The sequence below is a fragment of the Herpailurus yagouaroundi genome, unplaced genomic scaffold (genome assembly GCF_014898765.1).
Source record: "Herpailurus yagouaroundi ecotype Mexico unplaced genomic scaffold, PumYag 163, whole genome shotgun sequence".
NCBI lineage: Eukaryota > Metazoa > Chordata > Mammalia > Carnivora > Felidae > Herpailurus > Herpailurus yagouaroundi.
The window spans coordinates 55464396-55487388 of record NW_024412404.1 but is presented as its reverse complement, the minus strand read 5'-3'; the positions used below and the strand labels follow the sequence as shown (position 1 = coordinate 55487388).

At 38.4% G+C, this 22993-nt stretch overlaps 1 protein-coding gene across 1 annotated transcript in view; it reads left to right on the top strand.

The window, feature by feature from the left end:
- CACUL1 (CDK2 associated cullin domain 1) overlaps positions 1–22993 on the top strand; it is a 75449-nt gene that overhangs the window by 14910 nt on the left and 37546 nt on the right. The window contains exons 2-3 of the mRNA XM_040486593.1: positions 10970–11096; positions 12012–12114. Of these exons, the coding sequence (XP_040342527.1) occupies positions 10970–11096; positions 12012–12114 (230 nt within the window). The remainder of the gene's footprint in view (positions 1–10969; positions 11097–12011; positions 12115–22993) is intronic.

Sequence of the window (22993 nt, the reverse complement as noted above, 5' to 3'; positions counted from 1 at the left end):
TCTGTTGATGAGATAGAGGTTAGTGTGGAAGATGATGACAGATAATTATGATACGTTATGAGTAAATGCTGTAGTAAAGTTATATAAGTGCATGGTAGCATAGAGGAAAAAGAGAATCTTTATGAAAACCAATAAAAGTTTGTCAGGTGGGTTGAGGAGGCAAGATTGGGCTCAAGGAGACTTCCTTTGCAGAGGGAGCAGCCTGTGCTTAAGACCCAGAGTTGAAATTGTTGGAACACAGGGTTTGAGGAGGGAGTGGTACAAATTAAACCTAAATGGATAGAAGGGTGTGCAGATGTGAGGGGCTTGCCATGTTAAAGATAGGATTTTCTCCTGTAGGAATAGGAGCCACAGAGGGTATTAAGGGAGTCAACTTGGCAAAATTTGTCTTAGCATGTTAATTTAGATTAGAAAGGAGAGAATGAGGCCTTGAGACTAGCTAGGGGGTTGTAATTTGTTGTAGTATAGACAAGAAATGATGATGTGAATGAATAAAGCATTGGAAGAGATCATTTTTCAGATTTTAGAAATATTTGGGGACTAGAGTCTATAAAATTTGGTGGTGAAGGAGGGAGGATATAGATGTGGGAAGAGTATAGTAGGTAGAGGTGTGTGTGTGTGTTTCTGTGTGTGTGTGTCTTTTTTAAGGTCTATGGAATAGTCACGTAGAAAGGTCTAGTGCGCAGTTGGTAAAATCTGAGCTTTCTCATTCCGTGTGCCTTAGAATATTGGAAATCCTGAAATACTGAAACAAAAATTTCTTTCCAGTACGTTTGTTTTTCTGAGCATTTGAGATTCACCAAACTCATTGGCCTTAATACAAAACAACACAAAACTTTGTTTTTATTAAGATACAGGTTTATCATTTAAAAACTTAAACTATATGAAAACCTATGTAATGAAAATCAGTGGTTCCCTCCTCTTCCACTTTCCATTCCTAACCCTCCAACTCAGAGTCAACTTTTTGTTCATTTAGCTGTTTCTTCTAGTATTTATCTACATACTTCAGTTGTTGTTATTGCTTAATTTTTCACTTTTATATGATCTGTTGGCTTCCTGTTATTAATATGAGGTTTTAGTTCTCTTATACTTCTACCTACCTTACCCCCTCAATTCTTTTAATACCACAATTTTTGGATCAATTAATAAGCCATCTTTACATTATGATTATGGCCAGGAATGCATTCGGATTACATTTTCCTACACATAGATCTTCGTTATTAGTTGCTTTGTTTACACTTACATAATGTGTCAAACTTATTTTTAAAACTCTTCAGTGGCTTCATCAGATTCACCATGTATCTGTCACTGGTATTTTAAAAATGTTCCATTAATCAGTATTTTCTTGTCTGCTTGTGAAACTGTTAATCTTATTTCTATTTATTCTTTAGGGCCACTGCCCAGTTGCTACTCAGGGGCTTCCCAGATAGTGTTTTCCGGTGTGTGTGTGTGTGTGTGTGTGTGTGTGTGTGTGTGTGTGTGTAGAACTTATCTTCTAGTACCTTCCTGAGAAAATGTGTATATATAATAAAGTTTTGTCTTTCCATGTCTAAAAATTCTGCTTTCACACTTGATTGATGTTTTGACTGGGTATAGAATTATTAACTGAAAATAACTTTTCCTTGGAATTTAAAGCGTTGCTTCATTGACTTTAAGCTTTCAGTATTACACTGGAGACTTCGGGTGCCATTTTAATTCTTGTTCTTTTGAACTAACCAAACTCCACACCCGAAAAACAAATAATTCAGTGAAGAAATAGGCAGAAGACATGAATAGACACTTTTCTAAAGAAGACATCCAGATGGCCAACCGGCACATGAAAAGATGCTCAATGTCACTCCTCATCAAGGAAATACAAATCAAAACCATGCTGAGATACCACCTCACTCTGGTCAGAGTGGCTAAAATGAACAAATCAGGAGACTATAGATGCTAGAGAGGATGTGGAGAAATGGGAACCCTCTTGCACTACTGGTGGGAATGCAAACTGGTGCAGCCGCTCTGGAAAACAGTGTGGAGGTTCCTCAAAAAATTAATAGATCTACTCTATGACCCAGCAATAGCACTGCTAGGAATTTACCCAAGGGATACAGGAGTGCTGATGCAGAGGGGCACTCGTACCCCATGTTTATAGCAGCACTTTCGACAATAGCCAAATTATGGAAAGAGCCAAAATGTCCATCAACTGACGAATGGATAAAGAAGATGTGGTTTATATATACAATGGAATACTCCTTGGCAATGCAAAAGAATGAAATCTGGCCATTTGTAGCAATGTGGATGGAACTGGAGAGTGTTATGCTAAGTGAAATAAGTCAGGCAGAGAAAGACAGATACCAGATGTTTTCACTCATGTGGATCCTGAGAAACTCAACAGAAGACCAGGGGGGAGGAGAAGGGGGGTAAAAAGTTACAGAGAGGGAAGGAGGCAAACCATAAGAGACTCTTAAATGCTGAGAATAAACTGAGGGTTGATGGGGAGTGGGGGGGTAGGGAAAATGGGTGATGGGCATTGAGGAGGGCACCTGTTGGGATGAGCACTGGGTGTTGTACGGAAACCAGTTTGACAATAAATTTCATTAAAACAAAATAATAATAATTGTTCTTTTGTATGTGACCTTTTTTCCCCTTGAGAAAATTTCTGGGATGTTTTCTTATTTTAATGTGTCAATATTTTTTTCCCTTTATGTTTTTTCTATTCTTTTTTTTTCTGGAATTATTGGTAGTTATATGTTAAATTTCCTGTTTTTGTCTTCTGTTAACTACTTTTGCCATATTTAGTCTCTTCCTCAATGTTTTGGGAGAATTTCTTGATATTTTCTTCAGTTGGTTTTTTTTTTAACAGTTGCTGTATTTTTACATTAAGATCATTTGGATTGCTTCTTTTTCATGGCAGTCTTTAGTTTTTATTTTACATCTCCAAGGATAGTAATTATATGGGTTTTTTAAAGTTTTTAAAAAGTTCTCATATCTTTCTATTTATCTTTTCAATTTTTGTTTTGATTTCTCATGTCAACTTTCTGCAGATATTGGTGATCTGTAGTAGTCTGTTCATACTTAAAACTGAAAAAGGCTAATTGTGGTAGTTGTGTGTTTACAAGGGACCTTACCAAGTATAAGTGTTGGCCTTCATTTTAGGCTATTTAGATGCAGAGCTGCTATTTTGTTGGAGAACTGCCAAATATTAGTATGTGAATATCTTTTCTCTGGCACTGTTGAGTTTCTCTAGAGGGAGGATCTTCATTCTGGGAGAATGGTGGGGGAGGGGTACGTGGAACAGGAAGTAAAGTACATTTTTCCTGGTCCATGGCATTCCCTAACTTACGAAAAGGAGCAGGATTAGATGTTTGAGCATTTCTTATGTTGACTTTTTAATCTTTTTATTTATTTTTTATTTTAGAGCGAGCAAGTGGGGGTGAGGGGTAGAGGGAGAAAGTGAGAAAGAGAGAGCGAGATGGAGAATCTCAAGCAGGCTCCACAGTCAGTACAGAGCCTGATGCGGGGCTCAATCCCATGACCTTGGGATTATAACCTGAGCTGAAATCAAGAGTTGGATGCTCAACCAACTGAGCCATCCAGATGCCCCTCTTCTGTTGACTTTTGGCTTTTACTTAAATCAGCCCTGTGCTTTGTGCACTCATTTGTGCAGGTACCCCTTACCTCCTTAATGTATCTATGTCTCAGAGTCCCAGGCTTTTATCTTTCAGTTTTTGCACAGAATAACCCTTCTGTAGACATGCAACCAATCTTCCTTCCCACTGCCCATTCTCTGCTTCTAACCCATACTCCTTGTATCCTGTCTTCGAGCCCTGAACTTCTCAGGGTCCTGCAGGGCAAAATTAGCTCACTTTTTGATGCTTGCACCTCAGCACACACTGCCTTATGCTACTACTTCAAAGTTAAACTTACCTGGTCTTAATGTCACGGAGAGATTGGCTTAAGTCTTTGAGGAAATCAGCAGACTTCTAAAACTATGGCAGACTTGCACTTGGCATGGTTTACACCTGTGTATTCAGTTGAACAGATACTTTCTATATGAATATTAAGAGATTTGGGATTAGTTGGAATTAGAGCTATAATGATAGCCCTTGACCTTTTCACATATACTGTTATAACATGTTCGTTTTAGGATGTGTGTCACAGTCTCAGGTGTGATGTTGTAATTGTACAATAATGTGTAGTAATTCTTCTAGAGGTATGTAGATTTCATTGTTGCTGTTTGGCTGCTGTAGCTGGTTTTCTGATCAAGTAGTGATGAAGGATATTTCATTACATTTTGTCAAATTGAGAAATGTGTGGATTTTTAAGCAGTAAAACAATAATGAAGTGTTTTTCCTATACAAGTTTTACAGTGCTTTTAGGAAAGAAACATGTTATTTTAACTAAGGCAAAGCAGGTTATATATTTAGTTTCATATAGTTAGTATGTAAAAAGTCTTTTGTGGATTCTGTTTGGGGAGGATAGGATAGGATGGGGTGGGAAGCACAGAACCTTTAAACAATATTAATAAGGACTTACAGAAATAAAAATAAGATAGTAGTGTTAATTTAATTGTTTATGTGAATGTAACTTCATTTTTACATGGAATGATTTCTTAATGATCACAGGAGATATTTTATATTGTCCATAGTATTTAATTGAATGAAACCACAAACTCTAAGTCTTAGAAACTTCCTAAACAAATACCTGAAGCATGGAACTTTTAAAAGGTTTTTGCCTGCTTTTTTTTTAAATGCTTATTTATTTATTTTTGAGAGAGAGAGAGAGAGAGAGAGAGAGAGAGAGAGAGAGAGAACGCATGTGAGGGGCAGAGAGAGAGGGAGACAGAGAATCCGAAGCAGATTCCATGTCAGGGCAAAGCCTGATGCAGGACTTGAACCCATGAACTGTGAGATCATGACCTGAGCCACAGTTGGACACTCACCCTACTGAGCCACCCAGGTACCCCAGGTTTTTGCCTACTTAAGAAACAGTTGCTTCATTAGGACTTAACAGTTGCTTCATTAGGACTTAACATTAGCTGCCCTCCTCTATTGGCAAATCAGAATATACCTAACTTGTAGGGGTTTTTTTCTCCTAAGGGAAAGGATATTTAAAGTATTTGGTAACCCCTGTTACTATTTTTTTTTTTAAACCAGCTAGTTCTCTTATGAACAGCTAAGTATTAACGATCTCTTTTGTCAGTATCAAGTTATTTTCCTTTTGAGAGAAATAATTGGAAATTTCTTTTTTTTAGTTAACACCCCATTTATTTATTAGAATACATTACTTTGTTCTGCTTCAGAGTCTCCTGTTTTATTCTATTCCTTTTCTTCATTCCCACGGACTTTCCCCCAATCCCCAGGCTTTGTTCTTGGCCTTCAGCTTCTCTCTGTCCATTACTTGAAAGTGTTCAGTCATCCCGTTGTGCTGGAGAGAGTAGAGCATTCTACCAGGTGGTAATGTTTTGGACAACACAGGTTTACTGGATTGTTACTGATGATGGATGGGCAGGCAGACTATGGCAATAAGAAGTCATACTTTTTTTCCCAAGATCACATACACTAGCCAGAGTTAAATAGAAAACCCAGAGCTTTTTGCCCTAGTCCATTCTGTCACCTTATCTAGTTGTCATTAATTATAGTTAAGAAGTCATTGCATTTGAGACATAATTTGGCCTATTAAATTTGGCTTAATCATTTAATTTGTAATTGCCTTTGTTGTATTTTTTTTTTAAGTTTGTTTATTTTTGAGGGTGAGACAGAGACAGAGCATTGGGTGGGGGCGGGGGCGGGGGGGGGTGCAGGGAGGGGGTTGGGACAGAGGCAGAGAGAAAGGGAGACACAGAATCCGAAACAGGCTGCAGGCTCTGAGCTGTCAGCACAGAGCCCGTCACGGGGCTTGAACTCACGAACTGTGAGATGGTGACCTGAGCCGAAGTCTGATGCTTAACCCACTGAGTCCTCCGGGTGCCCTGCCCTACCTTTGCTGTATTCTTCAGGAGTCAATTCTGAATGAAAGCAGTGTTCTTGGTGGGAAGAAAAGAGACATAGAGGAATATATAAAGTTAAGGAATTTTTGATATGAAAACAGCTCCTAGCTGTTGTTTCACCATTCTTCTTTGATACATTTACACCTTTATTTGACTCTACAAGTTGTTCAGAATACACCTGTGACCCTGGCTGTCCTGAGCTGCTGGAGTAGCATTAGGCTGTGGGTCTCATTCAGACTTGAGCAGGTGTAAGAATCACCTGGGGTGCTTGGTAAACAGATCCCTGTATTGTGAATCACTCCCCGCTCCTCTCCAAGTTTCTGATTCAGTAGTTTTGGGCTAGGGCCTGGCAGTTGGCATTTACAACAAGTTTAGATGATACTGACACTGTTCTGAGTATCACACTTGGAGAACCACTAATATAAGGTAATGAAAGGTCTTGCAGTAGACCAAGTATAAATTAATAATGCCTGATATAATTTCTGAATATATCTTCCCCTTCCTTGCAAACAAATAACAAACAAATTCAAAAGGAATAGTAGAACTTAACCTGGTTTGCTTCAGTCTGTGTGAAATAAAATATGCTTTAAACTTTAATTCCAGAACAACCACTAAGTGGTATGCCATCAACTGTTTTTATAGTAAGCATTTATTTTGGTTTTCGGTAAATTAATTCACATGTTAGTACTTGTTATGTGCTAGGCACTCTTTGGCGGGAGTTGGGGCTGTAGTAGTAAATTCCTCCTCCAGGGGGCGAGTGTCTAGTTTGAGGGAGATGGACAGTATGTAATATGTCAAGTTTTGATGAATTACTTGGATAAATAAGTATGAGAAATTGAACATATGTATTCCTGCCTGGTGTGAATTATATATCTCTAATAGTTTCTTATTTATTAATAACCTGCTAATATTCCCGAACCTTAGATTTCAACTATTCCATGTGTTTTAGACTTTATTTCACTTTATTTTAGTAAAGATCAACTAAGCAACTTTCTCAGTAGGACTTAGACTGCATGAACTTGCTATCTAATAAATACGTGTTTCTAGGTTTAAGTCTTGTGGCATGATGTTTTGAGGCTAACACTAGGGATTTTACATTTTTTGAACTGGACTGTCTCTAGAGAGCACTGCATTCTTCAGTTCATTGAAATGCTCATTGTTCTGATTTTTATACTAGGCCTGCTTTACTCATTTATATTACCTGGGCCTTGTTGGGTTTTGAGTTTTAATACCTTTAAACTGCTTAAAAAGTAGTGCATTATTTTCAAGCTGGAAAACACAACCTAGATAAAATTTAGAAATTTAATGGTAATTTTTGTTCAGTGTCCATGCTTTATATTTCTTTCGGTCAGTCTGAACTTCTTTGTGGACAAAGTTGAGAGTGATTGACTACGTTTCTCTAACAAAAGGATCTAGTTTTAAAATTCAAGGCTACATACTGCACACATACAAACACATGCTTTGTATGTATGTGTATATATTTTTTTAAATCAGGGATTAGGTTGAGATTAGCAAGGAAATAATAGATACCTTGAAGTTTCTTGGATTGTCATTTTAAGTGTTGATTGCAGATTGGCATGAAAAACCTTCCTAATCTTTGGCTAAGAGTTTACACCAACATGTGCTCATTCTTCATTCTACCTCTGGTTCTCTTGATGCTTGTCTGTATTCTGTTCTTTTGCTACCATGGTGAAGATCAGCTGGTTTCCTAGAAGAAAGTGATGTTAGCTAGTGTCTTAATCCATTCAGCTGTGACAACAGTATCAGAGACTGCATGGCTTATAAATCACAGAAACTTATTTCTCATGGTTCTGAAGGCTGGGAAGTCCAAGATGAAGGCACTGGCGAATTCAGTCTGGCAAGGGCCCGCTTCCTGGTTCCTGTAGACTGTCTTCTTGCTGGCGACTTCTGTTGCATAAGGAGTGAGGAATGTCTCTGGGGTGCTAATTCCATTTGTGAGGGCCTCACTCCCATGACCTAATTACCTCCCAGAGGCCCTTCCCAGTACCATCACATTGGAGGTTAGGATTTCACCATATGAATTTTGGGGGAAGAAATACAGATAGTCTGTAATAGCCAGCATTTAATAAAGGTCAGCCAAATTGGCTACTTATTTATTTATTTTCCAAGCAAAATATATGTAGAAATAGACGTATATTATATTTATAGATGGAAATATAAAGTGGAAATAGATATGGCTTTTTTTGATGTGGAAATAGGCTTTAAGATTTTCTTCTGTGATCATGCCTTTTTCATTTTGGTTTTAAAGTCTCTTTTCAAAGATACTTAAAAGCAGAACAACAACAACAAAAAAAAGCCACATGAAAGATACCTGAGAGGCATCAGCAATTACTGCTTCTGTAGTGGGACTCCATTCTGTACTTACAGCCACAGGATTTTACATTTTAGATTTTTTTTTCTCCTTTGTATCCTTGACTTGGTGATTTGCTGAAGTGTAAAGCCTGTGGTTGAGAAGTAGGAGTGCTTTCCAGTTGCGAGCAGAGGTGGAGATCATCGAACTCAGCAGTTGGGGTGCCATGGGATGATTATGTCAATTCTTGGCTTCTGTACTTGAAGTTTTCTTTCTGAGCATGTCACTTACCTTTGTTAAGCCTCACCTTTTGGTGTAGAGTGGGTATGTGATCTGGTTTAGGTGATATAGGAGATTCAGTAAACTAGAACCACATAGAAGAGAAAATCGCTTTCGGTTCATCTCTGACAGTGGCCTTTGTGTTTGTGGACAGAGTAAACGGGTGGGGCACCAAAAATTTCTGCTGTATTCTCAGATATGCTGAGCTTCTCTTACATCCATTCTCATCTCAGTACACAGCAACCCCATCCTTTGGTGCTCAGGCCAGAAACTTTGGAGTCATTCTGGACCCTTCTGTCATATCTCACATCTAGACTGTCAGCAAATCTGGTTGGCTCAATCTGTAAAATATGTACAAAGTCCGACCTCTCTCACCCTCACTGCTACCACCTGGTTCAACCTCCATCATCTCACAGCCTCCTCACTTTGCTTACTCCCAACATAGCAGCTGGATGACCCATAGAAAACCCAAGTCAGAACACATCACTTCTCCATCCAAAACTCTCCAGATGTCCCCATCTTACTTAGAGTAAAAGCCAGTCTTTAAAATGTCCTCTAAGGCCCTCTGTGATCTGGCTTTGTCCATCCTTTTGTGTGTGTCTGTGTGTCTGTGTGTGCGTGCATATACAGTTCCTTTTGGTTTTAGCCTTTGATGTAGCCAAAACTTTTCTTTCTTCATTCCCTTCAGTGCAGGAATTCATTGGTCAAGATTTTCATTCCATCTTTACTACCCCATCCTGCTTGATTTTTGGTTTGTTTTTTTACATTTTCACACGGTAAATTTACTTATTGTATAAATTTCTGTTGGTTTTGACAACTGCCTGGAGTGGCGTATCCACCCAGACGATTCTACACAAAACAGTTTGTTCTCCCATGTTACCCTTTGTAGACAGTCCTCCCCACCCTCTGGCCCCTGGCAACCACTAGTCTGTTTTGCTTTTTATCGTTTGACTTCACTGGCATCTTATATAAATGAGAATCTTATAATAGCCATTTTGGTCTGAGTCTCAACTGGCAAAATGCATTTAAGATTATTCCATGTCATACGAATGTGTTCTTTAGAATAAATATAAGCAAGAGGGGTGCCTGAGTGGCTCAGTCAGTTGTGCATCTGACTCTTGATTTCAGCTCAGGTCATGATCTCAAGGTCGTGGGATTGAGCCCTACATTGGGCTCCACTCTGAGCATGGGGCCTGCTTGGGATTCTCTCTCTGCCTCTCTGCTCCTCCCCTGCTCACACATGTGCATGCACACTTGCTCTCTCTCTCTCTCTCTCTCTCTAAAGATAAATAAATGAACATTTTTTAAAAAGAATTAAATTTAAGCAAGAAAAAGTGAATTCATTTAAAGAAAATACTGAGCAACAATGACAGGTGGTACATACATATGAGAGACCTCTTGAAGCTGAATTTGGAAATCAGTAGGTAAAGGCTTTCTTTATCTGGTACTTCTGACAGTAATTAGCCATGTACTCTTAGGGAAGTCAACTCTTTGCTTCCCACTTGCTGGTAAAATGAGTAGTAAAATACTTGATGTAGTAGTTGTTACCTTCTGCCTCTTGAGATGGCGGTGGTTCTATAAGACTCAGGGTATTTTAGGTTCTTTGGATAGCTCCTTTTTCCAGCGGGCGGGGGCAGAGTAGCTCTTTTTAATGTTGGCGTTTCATTGGTGTGAATCCCCTGTCACCCTGGATTTCAAAGTTGTTAGGACCAGCTGTTGTAAAAACTTTATGAAACCTTTAGTGAAGGAAGGAGAGCCAGACAGTAGGAATGAGGTCAGCCTCAATGTAAGTCTCCAGTTCGTTGATGTTTTTCTGTTGGGCTTATCAAGTGTAAGTTGGTAGAGTCTGAGTCCGCGCCTTAGTAATGTCCAGGAAGTGCTGGTGGTGCAAAAATGCCTGCGAGTTTCTAGCAACCTCTTTTGTCAGTGTAGCATTTGGACTTATAATATGGGGATAGTCCTATGTTACGTGAATTTTCTCGGGGGTGTCACTGAAGATTGATCGTTGAGGTTCATAATTTTCCAGAACTTTGTTGTGGTTCATGGATAGGCTGCCTTGTCACATCACTGGCAACATGTATTTGAGGGTGACGTGTGTTTGAAAATGCTCCACTGATAACAGATACGAAAACTGGAAAATGAAACCAAAGATACTTGCTTGTTTTGTTTTTATTTTTAAAGATGGATTCATGGTCATTCCTTTTTAAATCGTAATTAATGGCTTCTTTAAAATCCCTGGCAAAGTTGCTGTTTCCTTGTTTTTGAAATGGGATAATAATTGAGTTGTATTTAGGTGATTGAATGTCAAAGAAATTAGAATAAGTGAAAGGAATTTGCGAGCACAAAATTGCTTTGATTTGTGTTTACATGTGGTATGTAGTAATATTTATTTTACTTTTTACTTTTAGTAATGAATGTTATAACTATTGAAGATTATAAGAGCACTTACTGGCCAAAATTGGATGGTGCCATAGATCAGCTTTTAACCCAGAGTCCTGGTGACTATATCCCCATATCCTATGAACAGATATACAGGTAAGTCAAGATTTCATTTGCCTGGGTTTGAGAGGGTATGTTGAGATTCATGACACCTTGAATTACGGCAGTAGGTATGCATATAATACATGTATGGTGAGGCTCTATAGGTGATTTGTATATTCCACACTTGGTGGTTGGAGGTTTGATTTTATACTTTCTGCTTCAGAATGGCTTTTGAATCAAGGTAGAGTTAACCTCAACTCGATTAAACTTCTTCCCACCTCAGCCTGCTACCCCCACTATACATAATGAAGAAACTTTGGAGGTCAGTGAAAAAGACACGAATGACCAGTATCTGGTGCAAAAATAATGTATTTTTTGTTTCACAGGGAGACCCTTGCTCGATCTGTTGATGTTTATTGACACACAATTCTGTCTTTGGTTATTTTGTTCCCCGGGTCCTGGTAAATGGAAACAGCAAATTAGTGAGGACCTGGGGTAGGACACGAGATCAGCCCTGTCACAGAGGAGGAAGCGACAGTTGTGTTGTTCGACACAAGTGATGCACAAAGAGATTACATTGCAAACCTTTTGTGAGTTAGAAACTTGGTGCTAATTATCACTCTCTCTCCCTTATTTTGATACTCATTGAAACGAGAGAGTGAGTGAGAAGCTAGTTTGTAAGTAGTTATAGTCAGATTCTCAGATTATCACCTGATACTAGATTATCTACTACTGGCAAAATGTGTAATGCTTTACTCTGAAAGATTTGCAGCTGGTGGTAGTATCTCTTTCATCTGAGCACTGATTGGGGCAAGGTAAACTTCTATTTAAAAGTTGTGATTGGTCAGTTTTTTAGGTCTGAATCGATTATTTGACCAGTGTCCGTATATCCAAAGTATGCATTCATCTTAGGTTGAATGAAGTTCTTTGTGGTTAACTTGGTTTTTCTGTTTTGGTTTTCCCCCACAGTTGTGTGTATAAATGTGTCTGCCAGCAGCATTCAGAACAGATGTACAGTGATCTGATTAAAAAGATAACTAATCACCTAGAGAGAGTCTCGAAGGAGCTGCAGGTAAAGAACTGATCGTACTGATTTTTGCTTCCTTGGGATTTTTGGACTGGTTGAAAGTAGTCTCTATGATATATATTTGGAGGCTTGTTAATTTGATTAAGGTATAAATTTATAAATATTTCCTAGATGAGTATTGACCAAATTACCTAACCTTTAGAGTAATTCGTTAGAAAATTAGATATAAATTGTGGAACTTTTTAGATTGAATATACTTCAGACTTTAACAGATTCCATTTATTATGTCAGTGTTGCTTTTATTTAAAACTTGATTGTTTCTGCTAATCTTAGTATTTGATGACTTTTATAACATAAATGTAGGTATATTTTAATTTTTTAACTGTAACTTTTTTGATATTATCTTTGAGGATTGGTGATGGCCTGCTAGTTTCTAATATTTGCTAATATAAACAAGTGAAGTCACATTTTGTTGATAAACCCTCTGTGGATGAACATCATCCCAGCTGTAAAATTTGGGTAGGGCAGGTTGTAGAAAGTATTCTGTTGAAGGAAGCACTTGGCCTCTGATCCCTGTCCCTCCCTGCCTTAGTAAAGCTTCCAGTGCTTGAAGGTCAGGGACTATCTTTATGCCAGGGCCAGATCATATTTTAGTTCTGGTGCAGAAGTGACATGTATAGAAAAGTCATTCAGCAATAGATGTCCAGGATCCATACCACACTTAGGAAGTGCTCCAGCAATTCTGGAATATCCACAGTTTCTAGCATGCTTTGGCCTTGGATATTGTTCCTCACTTGCCTTCTGGTCTGAGGTATCTTGGTCTTGTTTACTGCAAACAGTTGCCCTAAGTAGCTTTTATTTATTTATTTTTTGATTGTAGCCAGAGCTATGTTTATCATGGCCAAATACATAGTTTTCCTGTTGTTAGAGTGTAAATTGTTCTCTTAATCTTTTTGCCACCAAATATGAAATATTTACTCATTTAACAAACAAATTTATATATTAAAAAAAATTTTTTTTAAGTTTTATTTATTTTGAGAGAGAGCAGGCCAGGGAGGGGCAGAGAGAGAGAGAGGGAGAGAGAGACTCCCAAGCAGGCTCCACACCATCAGCATGGAGCCCAGCATGGGGCTCGAACTCAAACTGAGATCATGACCTGAACTGAAACCCAGAGTAGGACACTTAACCGACTGAGCCACCCAGGTGCCCCTAACAAAAAAGTTTGGTACCTAAGCATTATAAGTTGTGGATGAAACCCAGGATCTGTGCATGATAGCTTTGAGTTACTTGCTTACAAATTCTTGATTCTACGCTTGCCCTTACTTCTCACATCCAGTTTACTACCAGATCTTGTTTGCTTCCTATTTCTCTCTTGGCTCCTGTCCACTTCTCTTTACTAGCCACTACCAACCCAGGCACTGAAACACTCATCTAAGCTGGTTACTCTGTCTTCACATCTCTAGTCTTCACATCTCTTGCTTTTTTCTTCATTTCAGAGTGACTGTTTCTAAAGCATAAAGTTCAAACTTTTTCATATGACTTAGGAAACCTTTCATTATTTGATTCTGCTTATTTCTGTAGCCTGATATGTTATGTCTCTGCTCCTGTGTATTGAACTTACTTCAGTTCCTTGAACAGTTTATGTACGCTTCTTGGCTTTTGCCGTGTTAACTCGATGGCCTGGAAAATTCTTCCTTTTTCTCTGCCCTCTTATTTTTTTGGCTGGCGTGATCTTACTTTGGCTGCAGCTTGGACATCATTTGATTTGGGAAACATTCTCTGATACTTTGTTCCCCCAAGTCTGGGCCCCTCACCTGTGCCTTTGCAACACCTAGTATATTATTGTAGTTCATTCTGCGTATTATAACTTCTTGTTTAGCTGTGCCTTTCCCTCCACCTGCCCCCAATATTATTTTCTGGGAAGGCAGAGGAACATGTCTGCTTTCTTTGTTATTGTGTCTTTAGCACCTAGCCCAGTATCTGATATATCCTAGATGTTTTTATTGTGTTGTCAGTACCTAGTCTAGTATCTGATACATACTAGGCATTACATGCCTATTGAATGCAATGTATATCAAATGTTTACTAATAAATAATTTACTGCTTGTTGAATAACCTTTTTCTAGTAGAAATCTGAATGTAATCATGTTTTTTAACATCAAGCATTAGGTGGTTTTGGGGTTCAGGAGTACCAGAGCTTTTATTAGAACAGCAAAGAACTCAGTATCCTCAAAAAGGATGATTTTATTAACACTGTTTTGCTGTTATTGAAATAATACTAATTAATCTTCTAAAAGAAAAAAAAGCAAACCATTTCAGTTCAATTATCAGGGCAAGATATGCTACTTGTCCTATTTATATCTATGAAATGTGGGTTGAAAATGTTATTATGTGTATTACACTTGGGCCCTGACTTCACATGTAGATCATTAATTTGACCAATAGAACTCTGATTTGCTAAATTCATTTGTTAAATTGGAGCTTCTGCTTGAGTAGATTTTTCTTGTATTCAGTCTTATTAAGCACTGTAAGACGTTTTTTCATTCTTACAGTTACAGTGTTATGTTTTTAAAGTTAGAGGGCACAATAGTATTGTATTATCAAGCTCAATCAAATTGGTAGTTTTGGAAGGTCACTTGGTTACATCTTTGCCGTGTGTTTGCTTGACCAATTATCAATAATATGAAGGTAACCTGTTACTTGCCCAGGCTGTGCTGCCTGGGGTACCAGTCAGTACTCTGGAGTCACTAAGGTTTAGAGACTAAGTTTCTGAGGTTTTGGAGAATGGTCCCTGTCAGTGTGCCTAGAGCTCCCTCATTCTTTATCATGAATGTCTGATTGTCCATTAACCTTACTTTATTGATGGACCTTCATTTATTTAACTGATTTTTGATTGATGAATATTTAGATTGCTTCCAGTCTTTGGGTGTTACTAACAGTGCTGCAGTGTTTACTACGTCCGTCCGTATTGCAGTTCACCAAAGTCGTACCAACGTACAGTCTAACCAGTTACGTATAGATCGGAGTGCCTGTTTTCCCCCACCCTTCCTTACTAATACAGCATATTAGAAGACTAAATTTTCACTTTAGGTAATGAGGTAATTTTTATTAAAAACGAAAACATAAGAGTAGTATCTTTTTTGATGTTAGTATTTTGGAAACCACATTGATAAATGTAAAGGTAATATATAAAACCAAGGGAATGTAGTTGATTTTTAGAATCAGTACATGTTCTACTTAAGAGTTCAGCAATATGGCCTATAAAAATATTTTACTTCAGAATGATATCTTTTGTAAGATTCTAAAGTCTAACCATTATTAAATAGCCTGGTGGAGTGGGTAAAAACATGAGGACCTGCGTTTTGGTCTCAACTCTGCCACTCAGTAGTTGTGTGCCTCTTGACTAAACATGCTGGTATCTTGTAAATTTTCTCAACATTGAAATGAAGTGGCTTTACTGAAATATCTGGCTGCATTAAGCAAAGTAATAAGGTATTTTGTCTACTGCTTCCTGCTTGGCAAATGCTTCTTCGTTGTTTTCCCAGGCTCAAGCTTGTTAGTGTCCACCTGTGTGGAATGTTCTGGACTCCTTGCGCTCCCCTCAAAGCAAAACAGACCATTGGAATTTTTCCTTCTGGATACTTACAACACCTTGGCAATGACAACCCTGTTAGAGCAGTTGTTGTGTTATATTGTTTCTGCGTCCGTGTTTGGCCATCTCGGAGGTCCTCCTATGATGGCACAGACTCTGTTGTGTTTGTCTTTTTATCCGTCATGTCTGGCACACTCCCAACACAGCAACTAAATTTGACCTATCCTATGGAAAGAGTAGCCTAATTAGGTACATACCATCACTAATCTCTAGATGTTTAGGCATGTTATAAATGTATTCAGTGTTCAGTTGATTCTGTTTATTGATTTATTCATTGTTACAAATACGTGGCATAAGTTTTCATGTGGAACAGAACAAGACTATATGCCAGGCTCCATGAGCCAGAAAAGTTTAATTTGGGTGGAACGTTTTGTTTGCAACTCTGATTTTAGAAATGAAATACTGTTAAAATTTGCTAAAACAAAAGTGGGATGAGTTGCATTTGGCACATAATCAGAAATGTAGTGCTGGTGTTGATAAATCCATGAGTTAGACCTTCAGGGCATGGGCCTTTATCTTTCAAGGACATCTTAAAATAGCTGCAGGTTTGTATGGTTTATGTGTCAGAGTGACTTATTTATCTCCATCATAAGTCATATCCTGTTGGGGAGACTGAAGGGTATATGAAATAATCTTCCATATTGCGCAGTTATTGACTTAAAAACTAGAGACTACTGTTTTCAGAGATTCCAAAAGATTTTAATTAGTTAAACCTAAATGTTTCTACGTAACTGTATACTCTAACGTGTTGACTCTTAAAAAAAAAATCGGGGCACCTGGGTGGCTCAGTTGGTTGAGCATCGACTCTTGATTTTGGCTCAAGTCATGATCCCAGGGTCATCGGATTGAGCTCTGTGTCTGGCTCCACGCAGAGTGTGGAACCTGCTTAAGATTCTCTCCTCCTTGGACCCTCTCCCCTGCTCACACTCACTCTTAAAAAAAGGAAATTCTAGTTCTTTTATTTTGGAAACAATGACTTTTCTACCACTTAAGTAACTTTAAAAGGCTTTTTTGTTATTTAGTTTATTAAGTTTCAAAAATCACTTAAATAGCTAACCCTACTCAGTATTCTGCTTACATTATACTACACAGCATGTATATCTATACTTTTTTACCTACTGCTAGATTGAGCTGTGATAGTGTTTTGCGTTAGGTTTTTTTTTTCTTCCAAGTTTTTATTTATATTCCAGTTAGTTAATATATAGTGTAATACTAGTTTCATGAGTAGAATTTAGTGATTCATCACTTACATGTAACACTCAGTGATCATCACAACAAATGACCTCCTTAATACCCATCATCCATTTAGTCCATCCCCCTGCCCACTCCCTCTGCCTCAGGTTTTTTAAAAGCCATTCTGCTCCCTTGCATTTAACTCCTCTCTTCTTTAAATAAATTCTCTATTAATATATTTTCCTTTTTCTGTATCTCCAAAGCCTCAAATGTGAATTTCTAATTCTGATTTTTTAATATACCAGTGAATGGAAATAGGTAACAAGTTTATTAGTTTAGTGAACGATATTCTGGTTAGTTGTGGAAAATTCTGTTGAAACTCTTAGCAGTCCCCATACTTTTGGTGAGGGCTCAGACCAGGTTCTCCAAATGTCTGTTGACCATTTCAACTGGGATTTCTTCTTGTGGATACCTCATATTCGTGTCTAAATCTAAATTCCTCTTCACCCAAATAATTTTCACTCTCAGACTTGAGCTTTCATGTTCATCTTTGACTCCTTTTTGTCCTTCACCCCTTGTTTCCAGGTGATTGTCAAGGTTGATAGAACACTATCATTTCCCTTGCTTCTGTCATCTTTCAGTCTAATTGCTGTTCTTCTCCATGTCAGTATTGGCTCATGTCTGCAGCATTCTCCCAATTGGTTTTTCTATACTCTTTGGTTAAGTAATCTTCTGAAAACACTAATATGATGGGCACACTTTCTTGTTCAGAAACCTTAGACTCCCTATTGCCTTTCTCAGTCACAGTCAATTTTTTGGTTAGTATAAAAAACTGAGCTGGTTGATTGGTTATGGGGGTTCCTAGTGGGAAACCTGATGTAGCCAGTGCCTTCCATTCAAGTATATAAGGTAGTCTGTTAGGTATAACAGCAGATAAATGATTGATAAGGCTAGATTAATTTGGACCAACGCTTTACTGATTACAATGTAAAAAACGGACAAGGTTGCTAATAAAAAGTGTAAGGAATTATAGGATCACAATCGGAGAGAAGGAAACCCAGAGAGGGGAGTCTAGCACCTGAGCCATTTCTCCACTAGGGGCCCCTGTTTATTCTGGAAAAGAAAGCTAATTGGCTGAGGATTTAATAGAGTTTTGATGGGCTTGTGGGGGTAGGGTGATAAAAATTGGGAGATTAGAGTCCATCAAACGTGAAGGATCACATCCCAACAGTAGCAAAAATAGTAAGTTACCGACTCTTGTAATTGGAGCCTGATTCCTGACTGCATTAAGGTGGTGTGGATTTGCTAGTGCCTCTAGTTGCTTACCAGAAGCAAAAGTAAATTGTCTCTGAGAAAGATAACATTATCTGAGGCATCAGATGGTTCTCTGATTTTTCATAAACAGTATCTGGCACTCCATCAGAAATAACTAGTCATGTTAGGAGGTGAGCATAAAAGTAAAAGAAATGGTAAAATCCATTTCTGGACAAGAATTGAGAGAATCCATCATCAGTAGTCTCTCACCTTAAAGAAGTAATGAAGAGTGTTGTTCAGATAGAAAGAATATGTTCCTAGATGAAAACTTGGAGAATCAGGTAGAAATGAAGAACAACAGAAGATAAATATGTGAGTGTAGAATAATAATAATGATAATGTCTTATAGAGTGTAAAAATCTACATAATCAAAACACATGACAATTACATGTAAGGTGGAAGGGAGTACCTGGGTGTAAAATGTTCTAAGGCCCTTGCATTGTGTAGAAAGAGGTAAAATACTAAGTTAGACTGATAACAAGGATGCAGTCTGTAATTTTAGGGTAACCACTAAAAGAATGGTAAAAGAAAGTATAATTAACAGGTAATAGAGGAAGAGAATGGAATAACTTAAAAATAATCAAGGAAATCAAGAAAGGATTAAAAAAAAAAAGGACAGAGAACAGATGGAACACATAGAAAACAAATAGTAAGGTAATAAATTTAAACTTCAGCATATCAAGCAAGGGCCACCTGGGAGGCTCAGTCGGTTAAGCATCCGATTCTTGGTTTTGGCTCAGGTTATGACCTCACCGTTTGGGAGTTTGAGCCCGATGTTGGGCCCTGTGCTGCCAGGGTGGAGCCTGCTTTGGATTTTCTCTCTCCCTCTCTCTGCCCCTGCCCTATTTGCGCTCCCCCTCAAAATAAATGAACTTAAAAAAATTTTTTTTAATTAAAAAAATCATTTAAAAATAAACTGTGTATCAATTATTATGTGAAATGTTAAGACTACCGTATTTAAAAAAGTAAGCAGATTATCAAACTGAATGCAATTCTGCAACCTTATGAAATGCTGCTAATATGAGGCAGCATATTTAGCATAATTTTAGACAGAAGGATTGAAAATAAATGATGGAAAAAGGTATACCATACAAACATAAGCCTGAAAGAAAGATGATATAGCTACATTGATATCATAAAAAGTAGACTCAGAGCAAGAGGTATTATTGTATATAAAGAGAACTTGTTTTAGGTTTATTTATTTTTGAGAGAGAGAGTGCACGTGTGCAAGTTGGGGAGGGATAGAAAGAGGGAGAGAGAATCCCAAGCAGGCTCTGTGCTACCAGCATAGAGCCCGATGCAGGGCTCGAACCCACGAACCGTGCAATCATGACCTGAGCTGAAATCAAGAGTCGGACACTTAACCGACTGAGCCATCCAGTTGCCCTTAAAGAGAACTTTTTATAATAAAAAGTTCCAGTTCCAGGAAGGTATGTAACATTTCTAAAATGTGTATGCACCCAATAACATAACCCCTAAAAGGATAAACAGACAAATCCATAATCATAGTGAGAAGTTAACACATCAGTGATGTTAGCAGCATTTATCTTAAGAAATTAGAAAAAGAATACAGATGAAACCCAGAGAAAGAATTAAGTCACAATCTTTGCTAGTAGACTGTTGAACTGATCAGAAGTATTCAGGAAACCGTGGTACAAAACAGAGTAAGAAAAGTGCCATGACAGACTAACAGTGTGATAGTCACAGCCAAATGGAGGAGTAGAGAGGAGGCAGCATTAAAAATGATACGTCATGAAGAATGGGTAGATGTTTGGGGAGGGAGCATTTTTGGGCTAAGAAAGCTTCATAAGCAAAGGCAGTTTCTGGGGAGGTTTGGGTAGCAAAGAGAGGTCCTGTGAAGATAGATGTGGTGTTTGAGGGAAACTGGGAGGAGATCAGGCTGAAAAAAGGCAGATTGGAACCAAACTGTAGAAGCCCTTACGTACCAGGAGTTGCATCTTAGATCAATGTAGAATACCAAAGATTATATAAATATAAATTGGTTGCAGTAGACCAGGTGAACTACAGGTCCACAGTTCCTCATCTGAAATTCTAAAATCCAAAAAAAAGCTTTGAAAGTGTATTTTTCTTTTTGTAAGTTTGGTGTCAAAACTCATGTAGTAAAACTTGATTTAAACTCGTGAGGAACTTGGTGGGAACATTTACATATTCTTTTTCTCAGAGATATCCGTGTGTTATGAATTTCTCCCAAAAGATCAGTGTGTTGATATTCCCAATCTCTACTGCATATTCCCAATCTCTACACATAATATATTGTGTAGATACCATGATACCTTCTGAATCTGAAAAGTTCTGAATTAATGGCACACCTCTAGCCCCAGGAATCTTGGACAAGAAATTGTGGACTTGTTGGTAAGGAGAAGGGAGAAAGCAGCATCTAGAATGTGTTGCAGGGATCAGAGAAACAGAATGGCTAAAACCATGACCAGTTGGAAGAGAGGCAGGGTGAGTGGATTGAGAGATCGATATGGTTTCCATAGAGATGTTGGCAGTTGCTAAAGGGGACTTGAGAGATAGGGAAGGAAGATAATGGTTTGAGAACATTCAGGTCTGCAAACATTGAGTGTCCATGTGTGAGCAAATGTGCTAGATGCTAAGGCTGCAGGGATAATTAAGATGCAGGTTTATTCTTTAGTACTGTTTAGGGGAAAGGTGTAATGATCATTTTAATATATTAGAATGTGATGAGTAATAGGATAGAGGTAGGAAATGAGTCACAAGTCTTGCTAATTTTCCCCCGTGTAAAGTGTCTCAGATTGATCCCATGCCATGTCCCTAGTTTAGGTCCTCATTGGGACTTGGCTGAAAAATAGAAAAAGATTTCTAATTTGTATCTTGGCCATGCAGCTTGCCTTAGTCCGTTTTATTTTTCAGACTTATCAGCTATTTTCTTAACCTTTTGACTCTCTATTTACCTAAAGAGCAAAGACCATACTCCTTAACAATTAGGATTTCAAGGCTCTTCACACTGAAGATGAACTCAGCAAGATAGTGTAACATTATTTTGCTATTAAAATTTAAATGGGCTGTGTGTCTTCATCCTTATGTGTTTTCTCATTTGGTTTCTTTTGCCACTATGAACAATGACCCTTGAACAATGTGGGGGGGGGGGGCTGGTGCCCCATGCAGTTGAAAATCTGAATGTAACTTTTCACTTCCCCCAAACTAACCACTAGTAGCCTATTGTTGACTGGAAGTCTTACTGATAACATAAGCAGTTGATTAACACATATTTTGTATATTATATGTGTTATATATTGTATTCTTACAATAAAGTGAGCTAGAGAAAAAATGTCAAGAAAATCATAAGAGAAAATATATTTACAGTACTGTACCGTATGGAAAAAATCCGTGAATAAGTGGACCCATGCAATTCAAACCCGTGTTGTTTGAGGATCATCTCCCCCCTTTCTGGAAAGGGGCGTTCTACTTGTCTGTTAGGGTTTGCTGAGCTTTTAATTTTAACTCCATTGTTCCCAAAAGGCTTAATTAATCACTTTCTCTTCTTTGCTTCTGTAGCATTTTATTTGTATTGCTACTGTCGTCCTTAGTTGAGCACTTTGACGTCTATTTAGTTACCAAGGAAGATGCCATCTGTGCAGCCTGTGAGCTCCTTGAGGGCAAGAATCCTGACGTACTAGCGTTGGTTTCTTTTGGCCTGTTGTAGTCTTGAGCTCAGTTAAGTACTTTTTAGATAAATATTCTAGTCATAATGCCATTAATCGAATGTTTGCATTTCTCTTACTTATGGGATGCATGGTAGGAGTATATGTCTCTATCTCATAGAAGTTAAAGTTAGACTTAGCTAAGTGACTTGCTTTGGCCTGTGAATTGTGAAAGAAAGTGAAGTGTGTATGGTGAAGTGTGTACCCAAAGATCTGAAGCCCTTAAGATCAGCTGTCCGATTTTCTGAATTTCCCTTTGCCTGCTAAGTGTTTCAGATGGTGGAGGCTTTCTTATCCCGGGTCCCTGGGTAAGTGTGACATGGAACAGACTTTCAAGATGGGCCTGTAGCCTGAGGAAGAAAGCTTTGCTATGTATTTTTTTCCCAGTTTGAACTCATTGAAAAAGTGTACAAACTTGGTTTTAGTGTAGTCATGAAGTGGTGCAGCCATCACTGCTAATTTATTTATTTGTTTGTTCTTTTATGTTTATTTGTTTCTGAGACAGAGACAGAGCATGAGTGGGGGAGGGGCAGAGAGAGAGAGGGAGACACAGAATTCGAAGCGGGCTGCGGGCTCTGAGCTGGCAGCACAGAGCCCGACGCAGGGGTCGAACTCACAAACTGTGAGATCATGACCTGAGCCGAAGCCGGTCGCTCAACCGACTGAGCCACCCGGGCGCCCCACATCACTGCTAATTTAAAGAACATTGTCGGTACCCTAGCAGGAAAACCGCTAGTCACCGGCAGTACTTTCCCGCCCTCCTCTTCTCTCAGCCACTGGCAACCACTAATCTGCTTTAAGGTTCATTCCTGTTTCTATCATGATTAATACTTCATTTCTTTTCATGGCTGAATAACATTGCATTGTATGATTATAGTACATTTTATTTTTACTTTTTTAAAGCTTATTTATTTATTTTGAGAGAGAGACAGAGTGTGCACAAGTGGGGGGTGGGCAGAGAGAGAGGGAGAGAATCCCAAGCTGACTCCACACTATCAGCATAGAGCCCAACTTGGGGATCAAACCCACAAACCATGAGATCACGACCTGAGCCAAAATCCAGAGTCAAACGCTCAAACCGACTGAGCCACCCAGGCAC